The sequence below is a fragment of the Heptranchias perlo genome, chromosome 25 (genome assembly GCF_035084215.1).
Source record: "Heptranchias perlo isolate sHepPer1 chromosome 25, sHepPer1.hap1, whole genome shotgun sequence".
Classification (NCBI taxonomy): Eukaryota; Metazoa; Chordata; class Chondrichthyes; order Hexanchiformes; family Hexanchidae; genus Heptranchias; species Heptranchias perlo.
The window spans coordinates 29074223-29095700 of record NC_090349.1 but is presented as its reverse complement, the minus strand read 5'-3'; the positions used below and the strand labels follow the sequence as shown (position 1 = coordinate 29095700).

At 38.9% G+C, this 21478-nt stretch overlaps 1 protein-coding gene across 1 annotated transcript in view; it reads right to left on the bottom strand.

Annotated features, from left to right (window-relative positions):
- Positions 1-21478, bottom strand: part of LOC137342388 (ABC transporter B family member 1-like) — a 122599-nt gene that overhangs the window by 47497 nt on the left and 53624 nt on the right. The window contains exons 13-15 of the mRNA XM_068006318.1: positions 20894-20955; positions 19718-19844; positions 16330-16463 (exon numbers count right to left, since the gene is read on the bottom strand). Coding sequence (XP_067862419.1) covers positions 16330-16463; positions 19718-19844; positions 20894-20955 — 323 coding nt within the window. The remainder of the gene's footprint in view (positions 1-16329; positions 16464-19717; positions 19845-20893; positions 20956-21478) is intronic.

Below are 21478 nucleotides of genomic sequence, written 5' to 3'. Positions count from 1 at the left end.
TTTGTGTCAAATATACAAATATACACAAAGATATAAACCATTTCTTTCACACCAAAGATGCAAGGCTGTTGATCACATCAAGGAAACAAACCTATTGGATTTATAAGTAAATGAAATGAGCAATTAAAACTTAGCAATACTTGCCACGATACATTTATACTGCTTATAATCAATTTCTAGGATGAACTGGGCTAAATAAAAATGCTGTAGATTCCAATTCTATAGGACTGTAGAAATTGTGCTACAGGTTAGAAACAGGAGATCAGAACCTCCCTCCTGAAAATGACAATTGTAAACAATTTTACAACACCAAGTTATAGTCCAGCAATTTTATTTTAAATTCACAAGCTTTCGGAGGCTTCCTCCTTCGTCAGGTGAATGACAGCAGCGACTTTGGAAATCATTAAGGGAGAGTAAACACCGTGCTTTATAAACGAACAGGGAGTTCAATTTTCCTGTATGTTAAAAGGTGAGTCTGTGCAGATCCACTCAATTAATCGGCAGACTAGGACATGGGTAAAAGTAACTTGAATCGGCTCTCCCCATTGATCCTTTCTCCTCTTGGGGAAACATTCTGCATCCCTTGCGGCAATATTTCGATCATTGAGGTTACAATTTCAAGGAAATAGGCTTTGAAACTGCAATACTTCCAGAGATCCAAAAGTCAAGGTCAGTTACATTTGGCCGGATCTTCTGGAAAATAACAGCGTGTTAATGACGCACACCGTTATTAATGCGCAGGTTGGCCAGCAAGTTCAGGGGAGCAAGAGATTTGCAAATCTCCAGAATTTGCTGGCCGATTTACTCGGCTCTGCTGTTTGCTTCACACAAACAGCATTGCCCCCTTAGCCTCCCCATTATTTTTAAGAACTTGCTGGATTTGCACATTAATTGCCCATTCGACTCGCCGCAGAACGTTAGGACTGAAACTTAACAGCATAAGTACCTTTTAAACAATGTGATAATTGTTAATGCAATGCCAATCAACCTCTCTGGCCCAGAAAGGGAGCAATTTAAACTGTTCAAACTCATTCTTTCATGTAGTAAATAGTTGTTAGAGAATTTAAAAATGTTACATTTCTTCTTACTTTTCCTTTGTCTCTTTGCTCTCTTTCTTAAACCAATCTTTCTTTCCCTCTCTTTATTTCTCTTTCTATACCTGATATGACACTAATTCCCCCACTCTAATTCACCCTCCTTCTCTGTCTTTGTCTGTTTCTTTCTCAATCCTTAAACTCACTGGTGAAGGAGATAAACTGTTGGTCCCGCCGTTCACTAAGGTCCCACATGCTCTGTCGTCCTCACCGCACCGTTATCAGCTCACGCTTCCAGCAAGTTACGGCACAAATATTGTTTGAGCTGAAGGGTGCAGGAAAAAGTATAACTAACGGCTTATGCTGTCAGATGACCTGTATTTGATATTCTTGTTGAAACTTTTAATAGCATCCTCTACATGCAATTTAAATGCAAGGCTAAACCAATAAATATCTGGTTTTCTAGTGTTGAGCATGTTTTTTCAACTAGTAAACCTTTTTTAAAAAGTCATTTTTGTTGCTGTGTACTATTTCCACAGTCTTTTCCTTCTCTTTCTTTCCCCCCTTGGCAAAATGTAGCTATTTCCTGACCGATAAAGCCTCTTAACAGCCTTGCGGAACTAAACAAGAAACACATATAGCTGGCACATTGAGTTTTGTGTCTTGTGCCTTGTATTGATATGGTTCATGTGTTTTTAAACCACAAAATTGTTTTGGTCAACATAGTACAACTGATGTTTTAATGGTTATCATATGTATTTCTTAGCTATCTCAGAATCATAATGCAAGTTTCACAAGTAGTATAAAATAGTAGCAAGATTTTACATTATTTTTAGGCATACCTACTGGCAAGAACATTATATGAAGCATTATGGCTATATTCCCAGAAGAACTATCTAAGTGAGATGGCAAGTCTATTCCTGGAGTTCAGATCATCTCCAACAAATGGTTACAGTACTTTTTCTTGCTCATTTTTTAAAAATACAGTGCAGCAGCTTTGGTCCTTAAAACTGTACCATACAAAGAATGGGCAATAGAACCACAGAATAGACTATTTTAAAAATCATATACAAATATAAATGCTACTCAACAGCAGAAAGATATGACCAATATAGAATACTTAGAGGGAAATAGTTCCTTGTGACCCCCCCCCCCCGCCAAAAACAAATTCTATCCTACAAGGGATACTGATATAACGTGTAAATAAATGAAAAATGAGCTTTACAAGTGGAATAAGAACAATTTAGCACCCTGCACCCAGAATGCACAACTTAATCACTTGTCGCATGGTTGTGATAAACATGATGTGGTTTTAGGATTTTCCTTGAAGATACTGACCAAGATTGGAAAGTTTGTGAGCGGGAAGGAAAGAAGAGAATGGGCTATATCACAGACAGGAAAAGGGGTAATAGCTCAGTAACACAACGCGAGCCATTGGTCAAGCCTGTCTAATTCAGGAAGACATTCATTCAGATTACAATTTCAAGGAAATGGACTTTGAAATTGCAATGCTTCAGGGTATCCAAAAGTCAAGGTCAGTTACAATTTATCTGTGGGGTCTTAATCGAGTCTTAATCGAAACTGTTCTCACGTTGACGGACAGAAACAATGCTGGTAGGTTTTTTTTGATACCGAGGAAGAAGGCAGTTCATTTGTTTTCTAAAATGAATTCTGCAGCAAAGCAGAGAGCTTGGAGCACGGATCTGGCCATGAGGTTACCAGCCACTCTGCTTTTAAAGGCCACAGTGGTTGTAGGCCAGTAGCAATCTGCAGCACTACCAAGGTCTTTTGGTGACACCTGCAAGTAAGTTTGTCTACACTCAAAGTGTTTCTCTGAATAGCACTGAATTACCAAAAGTTTCTAATGAAGCATTAAAACAGTACATTTATTTATTAACCAAGCAACCACAATGCGATTATTTTAATGCTTTTATCGAGAAAATTAAATCTTGGGGAGTCCTTATAAATTACGATATAAAAGCCAGCTGTGGAAACGGTCTGTCTCGGTAACCCAGAGATGCTGCACGAAAGCAGGCTGAGCAATGGGCCAATTGAAAGCACTGGAATAAACTGTGCTATGCCAAGTTTCAGTATCCTGTCTATGCATGCAGTAAACTGGTTGATCAGTAATAGGGCAGTCACAAGTGAATGACTTCTTAAAAACTATTTAAGGCATAGAGTTAACTTTTAAAAACATCTGATTGTGGAGTCGATTACGGCATAACTTAAGGAAACTCTAGGACAAGGTATTATCCTGGAGTATTCCTTTGCCTTTAAGACTTTGCTGGGATGCTTAAAAGCAGTTTTGCTGCCATAAAGTGAGTCAGAATAGAATTCACTGTTCAATTTTAATTAAAACTATTATTTAAATATTTAAAAAAGGTATCTACTGGTAGAACTATCGAGGAAAACGAGAAATAAAAGTTGCTGTGGATTTAGAACCTAGATTGTTCAAATTTTGGGAAGCTACAAGAAATTTCAGTCATCTAATGTGTCTGTATTTCATTTCTCTGAGGACCCTATAAACTATCACTCCCACCCCCCCACCCCGCCCTTCAAAATTACATCTTGTTCTATCGCTAATTGCAGGAAATTGATTTTTTTTAAAAACTGGGTTTCCTGTGAAGCTTCAAACCCACATATTCTCTGCTCTAATATGGACACATTTCAGGAGCTGCTGGTGAGACTACTGTTAATAGTCTTGGCTTGGTCTGTAACAATGAGGTCTGAGTCACAGTATCCACTACCTCTATTTGCTGCTAATGGGTCCCATTTCACTGAACACTTCAGCAATAAGTCACTGAATACAAGTAGTGAATGCAGCTAATGGAGAAATGGGTCTCCAAACTCCAATCTATGGAGTTGGAACATATTTGTTTCCCCAAACAACTGGGTTCTGCTGCATATCTCATTAGTCAAAGCTAAAAGCTAAAAGGTCCTGTCGCCAAAAAAAAAGTGAAAATCGGAATAATTTAAAACACTTCGAAGCTGATTTGCCTTTTTCTTAATCCTTCAAGTTTCTCTACGTACCCCTCTCTCTCCTGAGGACGGGAAAAGAGATGGTTGAGGGTCTATATGATTGCTGTTCTTAGGATTCTAAAGGGACTGGATAATGTAAACCATGACAAGCTATTTCACCTTGTCCAGAACAGTAGATCCAGAGGACACAGCCTGTGCTTGAAGGGGAGGGAGTGTGGGGGAATTCAAACTAATCTGCGGAAACAATGGGGGTAACTTCAAAAGCAAATTAGATAGATTTCTTTCAGAAAAGATTGCCATCCAGTATATGAGTAATTTGAGACATGACATGGACTGCAGGGTTCAAGAAGGGGGCTCACCACCTTCTCAAGGGCAACTAGGCATGGGCAATAAATGCTGGCCTTGCTAGCGACTCCCATATCCTAAGTATGAATAAAAAAATGTGGTAAGTGTAGCATGCTTGGGAGGAAAAAGGCGACTTTGGACTTATGATTCCCAAAGCTTTCCACTGGAGTTTTCCACATATCATTTCTGAGTCTGGGTCTGTTGTAGACTAGTTGATAGAGATTGATTGCTATCATTGGTCAACAACTCCATTATCATTGTATCATGCCACTACCAGGATGGTAGAAAGTGAACTAGATGGACCTTGGTCTTTTTTTGTCTAACAATTCCTATGTTTCTATGACGTGGACATATCCTAAATACAATTCAGATGTTAGATAACAAAAATTGATGGATAATTCAACCATACGGGGCATCACTGTAGAATCTAATTCGGTCTCCATCCAACATTCATCCCCACAAATGGTGGATGATGTGATCAATGTCTTTCTTGCCTCTCCAGTCAAAGGCATAAAAAAACTAAGGTCAGAACCTGCTAGTCACTCATCCACTAAGCAGATCGTGTTGGTGTGAAGGGTGAACACCTACATGGATTGGTTGGGTCAAATGGCCTGTCTCCATGTTACAAAGAGACAAGGGTAAAGTAAGTGAGCTCTCCTTGGGATTCAATTGGTTCCAAGGTATATAAAACTGGAATAGAACCTTCTATGGCAGATTCAGTAATCTGACATGAGACAGCTAGGTCCACCGTCTCCAAAAATCACAGCAATTGACCAGCCAGCCTGGCTCATTTCGGGACCTGGGGTTTTTTCCCACTCAATTCCAGATAGCATTGCAAGCCACGGCCCTAACCAATAGCTGGTCCTAACTGGACATGCAGTGAGAAGCTACTGTGCAGGTTTCGTCCGTTAAACTCCAGCTGTAGCCCTGTGTAAACTTAAGGATCCCCAAACCTTGGCTTTTGCCAACTTGTGCCTTAGGTTTATGGGTCGTGTCACACTATATAGGGGCAAACAGAAATGGTACCTGGCTGTACTTCTCAGTCTTGATTTAAAGATTCCCAAGCATGATAAAGGGATCAGACACCTGGCTGATTCTCTTGCTCCTTAAAAAAAAATACATAAATGCAAATAGTTGTTGGACAGCAAACCAGAGACCAGATCTCTGGGCAATATCATTCTTCCTAGCCCTGGGGACAATCAGGCCAACTGTTGCTGCCCTCCTGCTTCTTTCCACCCCACCAGCTCAGATCAGCAAATTCAGCTTGGACCTTGCTGTCTGTACTGCTCAGTGCCACAACACATAGCAAAATTAGCCAGTGAGCAATTGGAGGAAGGCTCCTTGATCAGATTTTTTTTTAAAAAAGTGATTTGTAATATTTAATAGCACAGTAGTGATTTAAAAAAAAGAAATATACCACACATTGAAAAAAATCCAGGCCAATAAGTTGAAAATCGTTGTCTGTAAGCACTACAAAATTAACAAGCGTGTAAGTGGAACTCTGAAAATGTTAGTGCAACTGATTTTTTTATTATGACACTCCATGTTGTATATTTGGCTTCTCATAAAGTAAGAGGCTTCAAAAGTACTGAACAGCCTTTATTTACTAAATGATTCTTGTAAAAGGGGCTTAGATTAGAAAAAAAGTACATTATAATTGTAACCAAAATTCTATTTATAGCTTTTACTTTTCTTGAAATGTAGCCCTTCTCCCACATATCTTGGGTGTCCAATTTATTTTAACATTTGCTTTACATTAGTAAAGATGGTGTCACTATTTGCAGCAAGTACAACTTAGAATGACACTTTCCCACTCCTTCAATTGTTCTTTCCTCCATCTTGCATTGCGGAGGTGAGCTGGTCTAACATTTACACCATCGCTGCACAGCACTGTGGAAAATGGTTTACTAAGGCAAGCGAAACGAAAGAGGCGCATAAGGGCATTCTGTAATGTATGCAGGAGGGTTATAAAAACTTGCTGCAAATTGGAAACAAATCTTCCTTTTCTTCAGATAGTGTTTTTGAATCAGCTCTTTATGCAATGGAATAATTTCAAGAGGAATTATTTTATCAGAATGCACCATTTTTCTAAAAAAAACACTTCAAATTAATTAAATTTGAGGAGCACAACAGTTTTAAGGTCATTAAATGCATCGCAAACTCTGACAGATGACATATTTTTGCTTTGAAAAAAGAGTGTAGGGAGGTAACAGGTCCATGAACTCCAATGTACCATTCTGTCATTCATTCCCTGTCAATTTGACGACAGGCAAGTGACATCGAAGCATCGCAGAATTACCACAGGCTACATCGAGGGACAACTTCTGTAATAAGGTCCTTAACAAATAAGAAAGGCATTCTGTGAAACACAAGGTGCACTGTCTGGCAAAACTACAGCTGTGTACTGGGGAAACTGGACAGTCACCGAATCTGTACTAATAATACAGCTGTTGACAGTACCTCACTGTCAAGTAGCGTTCGGACCCAAACACATGGGAAATTTAGAGCCATATATAGAGTGGAATTGAAAGACAAAGATAAGGGGATAGTGTGTAGGTTTGTCACTAAGCGGTACTTATTGGAACAGTGGGTGTGCAAATTTAGGCCTAAGCTACAGAGAACTTACAAACACATTTTCTATTGAGTCACTGTTCTATTAAGCAGTCTTAAATGCAATACTTTTTGCAGACTACTTTCTGTGTGATCTCTAAATCTTTCTTATAGCCCCTCTTTCCTAATCAGTTCCTCTCAATCTCTCCGGCTGATAGGAGCCCCTTATTATGATTTGTCTCCTTTTCCCAATCTGCATCATTTTATTGCAATGCTCAGTACAGTGTGACCGGTCATTGTGTCAGAAATCTGCAAGTACAACATTAAAAAAAAATGTTAAACAAGCTTTGATTGCTCAAAATACACTCTTAAATGGTAGCAGCATTCAACAATGCTGCTTTGTACGGTGAACATTTAATCTACAGATAAAAGCCTGTACTACTAGTTCCATTGTTCAATGGACATGTCAAAAAACTTCAGAGCCCTCATTTCAAACGTGAGATCTGTTTGTGCTTAAAATATAAGTTCACTTTCAGTACTACAGGAAGTGATTTCTCCATTCAAAATGGTCAGAGAGAAGCAAAATAACATGTCTAATGACTAAAAATTCAGACACAGAGCTACAGCTTCCAAGCGAGATGTCGAAAAAGATGGGGGCCATGTAATTCTATTCCTATACTTATGCATGAAGACATTAATGAACCTGTGCAGGTTAGTGAAGGAGCCTGAATGTAGATAAGTATTTACTCTGTCAACTGCGTTTTTGAGTCTGCCTATATATAGAAAAAGTGTCCAAGCTTTTCTGTGGTTTCAATGAAGGCTCTTTTGTCTGTGATCTATGTTTGATTTATTCATTAACCAAGGAGTTTTTAATTCCTACTTATCTGCCTGTATGTTAATTTGCAACAGCTACTACTTGCATTTATAACAACAGCTTGAATTTATGCAGCTGTCTCCGATTAAATGTCCAATTCAAAAAAAATCCATGCAGATTTGTTAAAAAGTATAGTTTTGAAGTCTACATTGTATCCATTATAAATGAACAATGGATAGGTTACCACTGATTTACTAATGACTAGCTAATGTAATTATAACTAAGCTTAATAGGCATACTTTAAACTGTCCCACTGTAAATACATCTTCATTTTACTGCAGCATACTTTACACCTAGTCCTCTCAAGTGTATATTCCTGACAAGCATATAATTGAAAACATGAGTAATACTCACAAAAATATCCAACTATAAAAAGGTGTTGATAGAGAAGGTCAGGACTCATTGAAAACGTAAGCTAAATGTCATGAGATTGGCAAATGGCACAGTAAAACAGTAATCCCATTCCCAGATCACTTTTTATCCTTACAAAAAGGATACTTTCCCCTTTTAGTTTTTCCCTGCACCATGCATTCCCTCACTAAGGTCCCAGACATGTGCCTGCTGATGGATCTCTACCAACATTGCTCTACAGCCAGCTGGACAGAATGCATTCCAAGACACTCAGCCATGAAGCTCCTTATTTGCCACGTAATCATAGAATGGTTACAACACAGAAGGAGGCCATTCGGCCCGTCGAGCCCATACCGACTCTCTGCAAGAGCAATCCAGTTAGTCTCACTCTCCCGCCCTTTCCCCGTAACCCTGCAGATTTTTTCCCCTTCAAGTACTTATCCAATTCCCCTCCGAAAGCCACGATTGACTCTGCCTCCACCACCCTTTCAGGCAGTGCATTCCAGATCATAACCACTCGCTGCGTAAAAAAGTTTTTCCTCATGTCGTCTTTGGTTCTTTTGCCAATCACCTTAAATCTGTGTCCTCTGGTTCTCAACCCTTCCGCCAATGGGAACAGTTTCTCTCTATCTACTCTGTCTAGACCCTTTCATGATTTTGTGTACCTCTATCAAATCTCCTCTCAACCTTCTCTGCTCTAAGGAGACCACCACCAGCTTCTCCAGTCTCTCCACGTAACTGAAGTCCCTCATCCCTGGAACCATTCTAGTAAATCTTTTCTGTATCATCTCTAAGGCCTTCACAACCTTCCTAAAGTGCGGTGCCCAGAATTGGACACAATCCTCCAGTTGTGGCCGAACCAGTGTTTTATAAAGGCTCATCATAACCTCCTTGCTTTTGTACTCTATGCCTCTATTTATAAAGCCCAGGATCCCGTATGCTTTTTTTTAAAACCGCCTTCTCAATCTGCCCTGCCACCTTCAACAACCTGTGCACATATACCTCCAGGTCTCTCTGTTCCTGCACTCCCTTTAGAATTGTACCCTTTAGTTTATATTGCCTGTTCTCTCTCTTCCTACCAAAATGTATCACTTCACACTTCTCTGCGTTAAATTTCATCTGCCGCCCATTCCACCAGCCTGTCTATGTCTTCAAAGTCTATCACTATCCTGCTCACTGTTTACTACACTTCCAAGTTTTGTGTCATCTACAAATTTGGAAATTGTGCTCTGTACACCCAAGTCCAAGTCATTAATATATATCAAGAAAAGCAGTGGTCCTAGTACAAACCCCTGGGGAACACCACTGCATACCTTCCTCCAGTCCGAAAAACAACCGTTCACCACTACTCTGTTTCCTGTCACTTAGTCAATTTCATATCCATGCTGCGACTGCCCCTTTTATTCCATGGGCTTCAACTTTTCTGACAAGCCTATTATGTGGCATTTTATCAAACGTCTTTTGGACGTCTACATACACCACATCAACCGCATTGCCCTCATCAACTCTCTCTGTTACCTCATCAAAAAACACGATTTGCCTTTAACAAATCCATGCTGGCTTTCCTTAATTAATCCACACTTGTCCAAGTGACTATTAATTTTGACCCAGGTTATCATTTCTAAAAGCTTCCCCACCACCGAGGTTAAACTGACTGGCCTGTAGTTGCTGGGTTTATCCTTACATCCTTTTTCGAACAAGGGTGTAACATTTGCAATTCTCCAGTCCTCTGGCACCACCCCCATATCTAAGGACGATTGGAAGATTACGTCCAGTACTTCCGCAATTTCCACCTTTATTTCCCTCAGCAACCTAGGATGCATCCCATCCGGACCTGGTGACTTATCTACTTTAATACAGCCAGCCTTTCTAGTACCACCTTTCAATTTTTAGCCCATCCAGTCCTCTTTTACTGTGACTTTGGGAGCATCTTCTTCCTTGGTAAATACAGATGCAAAGTACTCATTTAGTACCTCAGCCTTGCACTCTGCCTCCATGAGTAGATCTCCTTTTTGGTCCCTAATCAGCCCCACCCCTCCTTTTACTAACCGTTTACTATTTATATGCTTATAGAAGACTTTTGGATTCCCTTTTATGTTAGTTGTCAGTCTATTCTCATACTCTCTCTTTGCCCCTCTTATTTCCTTTTTCACTTCCGCTCTGAACTTTCTATATTCAGCCTGGTTCTTACTTGTATCATCAATCTGATATTTTTCATACGCCCCCTTTTTCTGCTTCATCTTATTCTCTATCTCTTTCGTCATCCAGGGAACGCTGACTTTGGTTGCCCTACCTTTCTCTCTCGTGGGAATGTACCTAGACTGTACCTGACCCATCTCCTCTTTAAAGGCTGTCCATTGTTCGATTATAGTTTTACCTGCCAATCTTTGATTCCAATTTACCCGGGCCAGATCCGTTCTCAACCCACTGAAATTGGCCCCTCTCCAATTAAGTATTTTTACTCTAGATTGCTCCTTGTCCTTTTCCGTAGCTAATCTAAACGTTATGATACTATGATCACTGTTCCCTAAATGTTCCCCTATTGACACTCGACCACCTCAGAACCAGATCCAGCAATGCCTCCTTCCTCACTGGGCTGGAAACATACTGATATGTCAGAACAATTTGTAGTTTGGCCAGATGGCCAGATCAAGATTGACAACTTACTATTTAGGGAATTGTGCATATAACTGCCTACCTAACAGCACTGTGGGAGTACCTTCACCACATGGACTGCAGTGTTTCAAGAAGGCGGCTCACCACCACCTTCTCAAGGGCAACTAGGGATGGGCAATAAATGCTGGCCTTGCCAGCGACGCCCACATCCCAAGAATGAATAAGAAAAAAATCCCTTCGCTCTGTGGCATAGTTCCACTGATGTGTTATAAAAGGGTCCAGCTTTAAAGAAGATAAAATACATTTTTCTATTGTCCACTTGTGGGTTTTGTGCTATTGGGGAAAGCTTTTATTTGGGGAATAGATGAGTTGCACCTCATTTTTATCATCATGATGCCACATGGAGTCGATGTATTTCAGTATGTTAAATATTTGAAAAAAAAGGCTAAACATGGAGAGAGAAAAAAGAGGTATCAGAGGAACTGTTTTACAGTTGTTGAACTGGCTGAATGTATAAGTGAAACACAGCATCTGATGAAAATAGAAAATTTAACAAATTTGATTAAAATTTGATAAAAGATGTTTTAAACTTGGCTTAGGTGACGTATTGGTTCTTGCCAGCATGCAAACAAGACAAACAAGCTTGTAGGGCTTTTTTTTTTAAAAAAGTTTTTGATGGAAAGAAGAGGGTAAGTTACAAGGTTTTGGTTAAAATGTGAAGAATGTGTGTTGTTCTGGAGACAGGCACACGCGTACATGCACATATACATGCGCACACGTGGGTACATGTACACACAAGCATGCACCAGAGCTAATACATTTAGCAGCAGTACAAGATCTATATCATTTCCATCAATATAAAAATCTTGATTAGAAGAAAAACTGAATTTATCAGTTTTGGTAACTATCTGTCTATATTATTAGCTCATGTTTAAAGGCGTACACTGCCATTCTTTCCAGATGTCAAATTGACATTTAGGAGTAAACATGTGTAAAGAATTTTCTGTACATTTTAAAATCTGCAGATTCCAATCAGATTGTTTTAAAAACAAAGAGTCTGGAAACAATTGTACAAGCAGAAAGGAATTAGAAAACAAAATAATTTCATAAATGGTGGCATAAAATACTGAGCAGCAATGCTAATTAGCAACCAATTTCAAAGATGAACGGGAATGTTAAAGACTACAGAATCTTATTGCACAATTTCTAATTGTTACAAGAAAACATTTACAAGATATGCACGGAAGGAACAAGACTAAACATGGCAGAATTCAGGCTCATTCATTACTATTTCTTCATTATATGTTTTTATCATATGTACTGGCATTTTTACAAAAGGTTATTTTGTGTGCATTTTGAACTGAATTAAGTATTCAGTTCTAACAATGGTTTTTTGACAGTGAAAGTTGCATTTTGTTGATGTGAGCTGAGCTGACACTGTCCAAAATGCTTGCAGATGGCACAGATAGAATATTTCATCCCAAAAATGTATCAACTATATTTGAAGTAAATCCTCGTGGCAAAAGGATAGTGCACTAGTCAGACCGCTCGGTTCACTATTTCGAAAGCTTTGTAAACTCTAAATATTCTACTCAATAAGAAGTTATTGTTGTTTGATCCCTATCATTTGTGTATTTCAGTGCTACCTCATCACTGCTCAGATAGGCCATGTATGCTGGTCATGTCATTCCTTCACCCAAATCAACGAGCAGTCACCCAAATTGATTACTAAAAGAAACCTTTATATTCTTGCATCTTGATAGAACGATACCAGTATCACAAAAAAAGTTCCTCAACACCAAATGAGCAAACACTCATAACAATCACGTCTTTCATCCATTCTTCCAATAACATCTTAAAAGCCTTCTAAATAACTCGTACCTATGAAATAGGATTTAACAATAAAAGAAATCCAATAAATGTGAATACTCTCATTCAATTTTTTAAGAACTAATTCTCGGGATGTGGGCATCGCTGGCAAGGCCGGCATTTATTGCCCATCCCTAGTTGCCCTTGAAAAGGTGGTAGTGAGTCGCCTTCTTAACCGCCGCAGTCCATGTGGTGAAGGTACTACCACAATGCTGACAGGTAGGAAGTTCCAGATTTTGACCCAGCGACGATGAAGGAACGGTGATACATGTCCATGTCAGGATGGTGTGCAAATGAGAGTAGATTTTTCATCAAGTTATTTCACCTTCAGTGAGCGCACATCAGAAAATTGTGAGCTCACTGCCCATGATATAGTGATGTGTGCTTGCCACTGGTGATGACTCAGAACATCTAGCTATTAATTGTTAGCTCTGAGAAGCTCTAAAATTGAAAACTAAAATACTAAAAATCACTTTATTGAACAAATTACAAATACGCTAACAGGCATAAAATCTAGAACTTGACTCAAGAATTAAACCCTAAGTTACTTACACTAAAGATGAACAAGGAAGTACTGTATATATTCCCAGGGAAATGGCAATGCACAAATATATTTCCACTATTGACAGCAAATTAGCTTGAAAAGTCTGACCCAGCAATAAAACAATTCGGGGTCCTGTAATGTTAAATCAAGTCATCGGTGAACTAATTAGAAATAAAAATCTAAAATAGTCTCCTCTTTTGGGCACTTTTCTTGATCAAGTGTCTAAGAGTACAGATTTAGCATCATTGCTGACTTGCTGTAAGTTAACTCAATCTCCAAAACATGGGGTAGGACTTGAAGGGAAGCTGTAGTTCAACCATATGGTTATTTCCTTTACATGATTTCAGTGTTCAGTCAGAATGGTAATTCTCCACACTGAGGGACAGGTGCTGACGATCTAACAAAGGAGAACTTCTCTCCTTGGACAAGAAGCTAGTCTGAGTCTTATGGTTAATGGCATTGTGCAATGAACTTTCTCAACAATAGTATCAGTGCAGCACGCTATCATACTAAATTTCCCACACACTTATAATCTTTTTAAAGGTATGTATGGTTACTTGAATTACATTTGAGGAAGTGATCCACACAGCCAAATTGGCCTCTGATTGGCACATGTTTACTGTAATATTTGATGATTTAGATTGTTGAATATTACTGTAATGGCTAATACTGAATCTTGATTGTACTAGTCATGTTACTGTAGTTAAATAATAAGTAGAGTTAGTAATGCATTTTTGCATCTGACAGAGTCATTAGTATCGCTGGTAAGTTAGAAGTTAATCTGCACTTCACTCAGTGTTTTACCTGGCTTGGTTAATAACCAATATCTTTCAGGTCGAGTTGTGAAAAAAAGTTAATATCAATCTAGTTTAGGTATCCTAGAAAAAGTCTTGATCTTGATATAATTTTCCAAAACATACATTAGTGAAAGTGGCAAGGGAAATAAAAGATTAATCTAATACCCTTCAACTAATAGTGGGATTTTTTGATCCAATATTTCTGACATATTGTGGGTATTATTGTTACTGGTTGGAGGACTAGAAACTACTAAGAATGAACCACTCCATGTCTTGAATAATTGTGGAACATGTTTTAATAAAGGATGCAATGTTAAATTTTAAGCTAGGTTTCCCTTTCAGGTTTACTTGCTGCACATTTCTCCTGTAGAAGAGGGCCACTAGATTAATTCCCAGTTTGAAGCATCTTTGTTATCAAGGTAGTCTTAAAGAGCTGGGACTCTACACTTTAGAGAAGCGTAGACTTGGGAGTGATTTGATCGAGGTTTATAAGATGATGAAGGGAATAGATGTGTTTGTGTAGACAACTTGTTTCAAATAAATAGAATAGGGAGGACCAGTTATACAAGGCCAGAATTAAATTGGATGTTAGGAGGGGGGTCTTTTTCCAGAGAATAGTGGACATGTGGAATAAGCTGCCGGTTCATGCGGTGAATGCTGATTCACTGAATTCCTTCAAGCCAGAGCTGGACAGGTTTCTGGCTGGGATGGAAATCACCTCATACAAAAGGTAGATACTGTACATCATTAATCAGGGCCAGAATGGTCTCCTGGACCAGTTTTGATCGCCTAAGGAGGTGGAAGAGGAATTTTCCAGATTGTTCCCCCCTGGGTTTTTAATGTGGTTTTTAACCTTGCCTAGGAGATTACACGGCTTCATGGGGTGGGGATTGTATATATTGTGATGTACAAGGCATCGCAGTTGTGTGGGACAGGCTGGATGTACCATTGGGTCTTATCCTATCTGTCATTATTCATTTGTTCATAATACTCCAATAAGTGCAAGTCCTTTATGGCAAAACAAGCTCAAACTTGCATACGTTTCTATAAGTTCTTGCTGAACCAACAGCTGTTTCATATATTCAGATCATGAAGTATTACACTAAGGAATTATGCAAAATGATGTGGTGAACTGGATACCAAGTACTGCTTTAGTACTAAGCTGAATTAAAATATACTGCTATACTCCTAGTGGACAGTCCTTTTATATTTTTTTCATGCACTTGCAGTAGGGTTGGAAACATAGGAATGTACAGGACCAAAAAAGGCCATTTTGACCCATCTGTTGGGCTTTAAGAATTTAAAGCCAGGACTCACATTTCACCAGTTATAGTTCCAAATTGAATTTCTCACCAAATGCATGTCCAATTCCTTAAAAATTACTAACGTTATCATCTCATAACTGCCCTCGGCAGTCCATTCCAAACATTCACTACTGTCTGTGTGAAGTTATCTCTGTTCTGTCCATTCTCTTCTGAGCTTCATTGTCATTCTTGGGTTGAGGGTTCAATTTACTAATACCCTCAAGATCTTGAATACCTCAATAAGGTCTTCTCTCTTTAGTAGAAGCAAACTCAGCTTCTGTACTGCCTGCTTGTAGCTCTTTGATGCAGCTTTTCCAGTTTTCAAACAGTTTCTGTTAGCCAATATTCCTTTAATATATTGGTTTCATTTTTACTATTCCCCTCCTCTTTCCTTAGTAAACTTACTAATGGATTAGAACAGCCTGTGTCATGGAGAAGTCACAGCAGTTGTCAGTGGTGCTTTATGATTGCCCTAACAGAAAGTGGAATTCACACAAGAGAAACCTAATAATGTCAACAGTTTCCCCTGCTTGAACACATTTTTAAACTTTTTATAAGCTGAAAAATTATTATGGCTCTAAATGAAGCCTTGTAGCTTTGGGTTTTCCCGGTTACAGCAGGGATCAAAACTCAAAATTCAGATTCAAAGCCCTCTTCTGGCTTGGGCACTCACTCTCCCTCCAGGTCAACATTTTGATTAGAAGTAGCTGCCAAAATCTAGAGGGTTCAAAGTTTGAAGCAATGAAGTTAACATTGTACCCATAAATAAATATTACTAAGGACTGCACATATTCAATGAATATTGGCTGTAAAGCGCTTTGGAACCTCCTGAGATCATGAAAGGCGCTATATAAATGCAACTCTTTCTTCTTCTTTCTATTGTAATGTTTTCCATCTTGGAAACACAAAACAATCACATAGGATTTGCCAGGAGTTTCCACAATCTAGACACCTAATTGTAAATCATTCTTTATAACGTTTCAGAGCTAGGACAAGTGCTGCATTTTTCAAACTGTAGAAATCGTTGTTGTACAATTGGACTGCAGCACAATTTGTAAAAGCTTACCTCTTCCATGTTAGCCTCTCTTCCATATGTGATATTTTTTTTTATCGTCGTTGCAAACAATGTAGGTTCCTGACTGACTATCGAAATCTTCTGACGGAACCACTGTGGATCCAAGCTGTGTAGATCACATCCTCCTGATCAAAAAACAGATAAAAGTTATTCAAAGGTTATTATGGTTACGGATAGTAACACTCTAAATTACCAAATTTACTGCTGTGTTAGAACACTGGATGTTAAACTAGTAGCAATTTTTTTAAATCCCCCAATTTTCTTGTGAAGAAGCTGATTCATGCTGGTTGCCCTCAAGTATTTAATTTTTCATGTGTGATCTTCAACATTGAATGTTGGGAGGCAATTTGATCACTAAGGGTGTCATAGTTGAGCCTAACACCATTCTCACCTGATGTTGACACGTGCTTACTTTACTGGTTCATTCGACAGCAATCAGGAGCAGGAAATTTGGTTGGCTTTACTCCCTCCTGTAAGGATTTTGCACATTGGGTCAAACCCCATTTTACTCTTTTGAACTACTGGACAATTCAACATAAAGGGTTAACTAGTCTCTTTAAGGGTTGGGACATTCACTTAGACAGTACATTTACAGTACATTTGAAACCAAGGGTTAACCATTGCCTTGACATGACATTTGGTCAGTGATGTGCACGGAAGATCTACTGGAAAGTAAAGGGTTAACTAAGCCTTTTAAGAAAGCGAGGATTAACTCACCCCTTGACATTACCTTTGGACATTTGGACAGTATAAATTCACAACTACAACTACAAAGACAGCAAAGTGCAGTCAGTTTAAACTGGACATTTGAACATCAGTTTAAAACTGCAAAAGCAGCAGAGTGCAGAAACATCAACAAGCTGTGGTTTTCCATAACAACTGATAAGCACGAAAGACAGAAGCTTTCAGAAGCTTCTCAATGCTCATGGCAAAATGCAAAGGGCAAAGAACTGATAGGGCACCTGGCTTCACATGGAAGAAGTTTCTCACTGTTCTTGAGTGGTCCAGCCAACCATCCATCTTAATACTACGGACAAATTGGGCCTTCCCATAATTTGGAGCCCACCCGATCACCAAAAAATCATATAAAGATAGGACATCGTAGCAGTCTAGCGAGACAACATCGGAGAAGCTGGAAGAAGCTTCAAAAGTCAACATTTGTAGGCGCAACAGCTGAACAATTATTGCGGCATGAGCAATGATAGTTTGCTTTTGAACTTTGACAAAATGACTCTCCTTCTGCACTTCAAGCAACAGGCTATACTTTTGAAATTTGACAAAAAGCCTTTACTTTTGGACTTTGACAAGACGACTTTACTTCTGCACTTGAACAAGACAAACCTTAACCTTGATGAGAAGACACAGAACTTCATTACTTTACTACTGAACTGGAACAAAGGGGAGACAAGGAACCTCGACATACCACCCGACACATCATTAGATACATCACCTATTACCTCAGCAATCAACACCCTATTTCTAGACCTAGACGGCTGCTTTGATGCATAAGGTTGTATGTGCTACTTGCTCGTTTTGCTTCGTGCCCGCTTATGTGCTCTTTTAAATCATTAGATAGGAATGTTGCGATCCACCAATTGTATTATCAGGTAGAGTAATCCACATATTGATTGAGTTGCTTCGTGCTTGCCATGTGCTCTTTTTGACTCATTAAATAAATAATCACTTTGATTAACGAAACTACCGCGTCAGGGTGGCTTTCTTTGTCTGAACCATTGTCCAGGTCCACAAATATCTGGAAAAGACCCAAAATTTCCTACACTCCCTAGCTGAGGGGAGAAGAGGCCAAATGTAGCACTTCAGCTGCCAGCCCAGTTGAGATCAGCTAATTGAACACAGAGTGGGGATTTTCCAAGCCTACATGGCTCAGTTCCACAATTTCCCACTGAACTATAGGGAGTGCTAAAGTAGCAGTTCTACATGCCAAAATCAAAAGTTTTATTTTTAATTCAGAAATATTCTTTTTGTAAATAGGTTGCACCTATAGTGCAACCTTGATTAACTGCCATTATGAGGGAAAGCTCTGTGTAGTTAACTGAAATTGGAGGATAATTTTCAGCTCAGTGCTGATTGAAAACCCAATTGGAAGCAGCAACCTAGCAGTTAAAAGAAACACATCAAAAACCAAAAATGCATCCCAAGTCCCTAGCCCAACCCAAAGTGCATTTAGATGTTACATTGATGTGTGTATAAGACCCAATGCAAAGTTGCAGTTCAAAGATTCTATTCTATTTGCAGATTATTGCATGTGGAGAAGTAAGAGGATGAGCACTTCACTATAATATATTTATAGCAAATTCACTCTTCGTGGTTATAGGGCAGAAAATAGATTAGGATAGTAGGAATTTGTTCTTAATCATCAGAGTTAAATCGCAAAAAGAAACCGAACGGTTTGAAGGAAAGTGTGATCCAAATTGTCTGCCAATGCCAATACTTTATATTCTCACTAAAGAGCCAGATGTGCGACCAGACACATCCACACCCTCCAACCAAACTGCATTGTGGCCAACTGGAGGAGGCAGGAGGTATGTTGAAGTGGAGCACCCAAAAGGTGGAATTCCCGCCGTCTTTCCTTTTTTTCATTTGACAGTCACATGTAAAGAGTATTCCTTTAATAAGGTAGGAATTATGCAAGAATGGAAACTTGTTTATTAAAATGTGCTGCAATTTAATAATTAAAATTAAATGAGTGCTCTTGCCTATGAGTGGCAGTACTTTAATTTTTAAATGTGACCAACAGAAATCTCATAATTGTAAAATGCAGTTGGAAAAGGCAGAGTACAGCAGATTGTTTTAATAATCATCCCAGAATGTGAAGTTGTACTTTTTCCAACTTGAATCAGAAATACCACTGCCACACTGAAAGGACTGAAATGAACATTAAATGAAGTAGTGCAGTAACTCTGGGGGCTATGTTAATAGACTGACAAGGGACTTAAGGTTATACAACATAGGAAGGGGTTCTGGAGCACAGTGCATTTAAAATCAACACAGCCGCAAACATAGAGATGTTTTTCAATAAAACGTAGAGTCAGTATTTTGTAAGATTTACATTCTCAACTCCCCATGGATCCATAATTTTAAGTGAGATCATATGTGAGTGGATAGAAGGGAGAAATTGGAGAAAGAAGTAATGCATTTGACAGTGAAATAATGCCAACTAAATGATACTTGGATAGGTACAAGGAAAGACATTTCTACACAAGCCATGTATTGAAGTTTACAAACAAGATGCTTTTACTTTATTTATCAGGCCTCCCGATCTGCTGCTGGTGCTATGATCTCTCCGTTATGACAAAAAAATGTACATAGTTGAATGATTTTCATTTTCCTAATAAACAATATTAAAGAAATATCATACCAAGTAATATTCTTCCCGAGTCTGGATCATAGAACCTCTCTATCAGGTTGACTATGGTTGATTTTCCTCCACCTGATGGACCAACCAGTGCGACCATGTTACCTGGTTCAACAGCAAATGTCATTTCCTGCAAAGAGAATGTTTCTGATGATCACTTATAGACAGTTCGAATGATGTGTGTCATTATACAGAGCAGCCAAATTCCTAGTCACCAGTAACAAGCGTGACAGAGGAAATGAATAGATCCAGTATACTCATCAGATGTTCACACAGATATAGCAGCAGCCCCTCAGTATAACATTCCGATAAAACACAACCTCAAGTACTGCTCAAATGTGGCTACAAAACTAATATACAAGACATTCATTTTTATTTTTAAAAAATCTCTTTCATTAGAACATACTTTTAAAATCAGTCCCAAAGATTACGTTATAGAAGAGGGGGAAATGTTTCACTTGCCGCAGCAGAGCAAATGCCATGCACCAGAACCAGAGCATTTGTTAGTGCGGTAGTAAAAGGGAGGTTTCTTCTCGCAACAGAAACCTAGAGGTCAGGAGTTCAAATCCCACCACGGCAAATTGAAAAATTCTATTCAATTGATCTGGTCATTTGTAGGCTGGCACCAGAAAGTCACCATGCAAACTGCTGAATTGTAAAAACTCAAGTGGTTCACTAATGTCCTTGAGAGAAGGGAACCTGCCCGGACTGGCCTACATGTGCTTCCACTCCCACACTACAGGGTTGACTCTTAATGACCTTGGGGCAACTAGGGATAGGCAATAAATACGGCTTGCCAGTGTCGACCACATCCCAAGAACAAATCAAAAAAAACTTGATCTAGAAAGGATGAGATTATCACTCTTTCCATTGGCCTCTCTAATTTTCCCCTCGAAACATTAAACAGTCACTCTCAGCTAAGAGCTGTTAAAACACAAAAAATGGACTACTTTATCTCTCTCCCATTGGTAAATTAACAGAAGACATATGTCCTGCATTTAACTGCCTCTCAGCACAGAGCAAAAAACTCTGAAGGCATGACATTTGTATACATTGAGTGCAGGCCAACACTGGCACACATACAAATGACCCTATGCAACATAAGCTCGAGTTTGCACCAGGAATAGTTGTACGAAAATTATTGTTTTATCCAACAAAGAAAATGTACAAAATACTGACCTTCAAAACCTGGGACTCCTGCCTGGTAGGGTACGTGAAACTAACTTTCTGGAACTCAAGCCCTGAAATAAGAAAATAATTTTAACACTCTTAAAAAAAAAATAATCTAAATTTCAAATATTTTGATTGGCCTTAAATACCTTGCTTGAATTAATATTTTCAGTATTCTTAAATTGAAAGATTTTGGTGATGGGATGTCGAAACATTATCAGACTGTAGAAACAATTTTCTCAAATATGACTTGAAGGGAAAAAAAGGAAATATTTTTCCTTCATTCAACAAAATGACTCAGGAGCAGGGTTTATGGTGACTTGAGCAAGTCAAACTCTGTTTGTCTTGCAAACGATTCTGGGATGTGGGAGTATTTTGGACGCCTGAAATCTACAATCTCAGTAGTTTATCATTAGGGCTACTGTTCTATGAGGACTGAATGAGTGAAATTCTGTTTTTATCACGTGAGTCTGGGATTTTTACTAGTGGCTTGGGGATCACATGCCACGGTTTGATTCATTTGTCCGTGAAAAACTCAAGCCAGTGGCCTTGCTCATGAGTAAACTTATTCTACTGGGGTTTTGACTATTATAA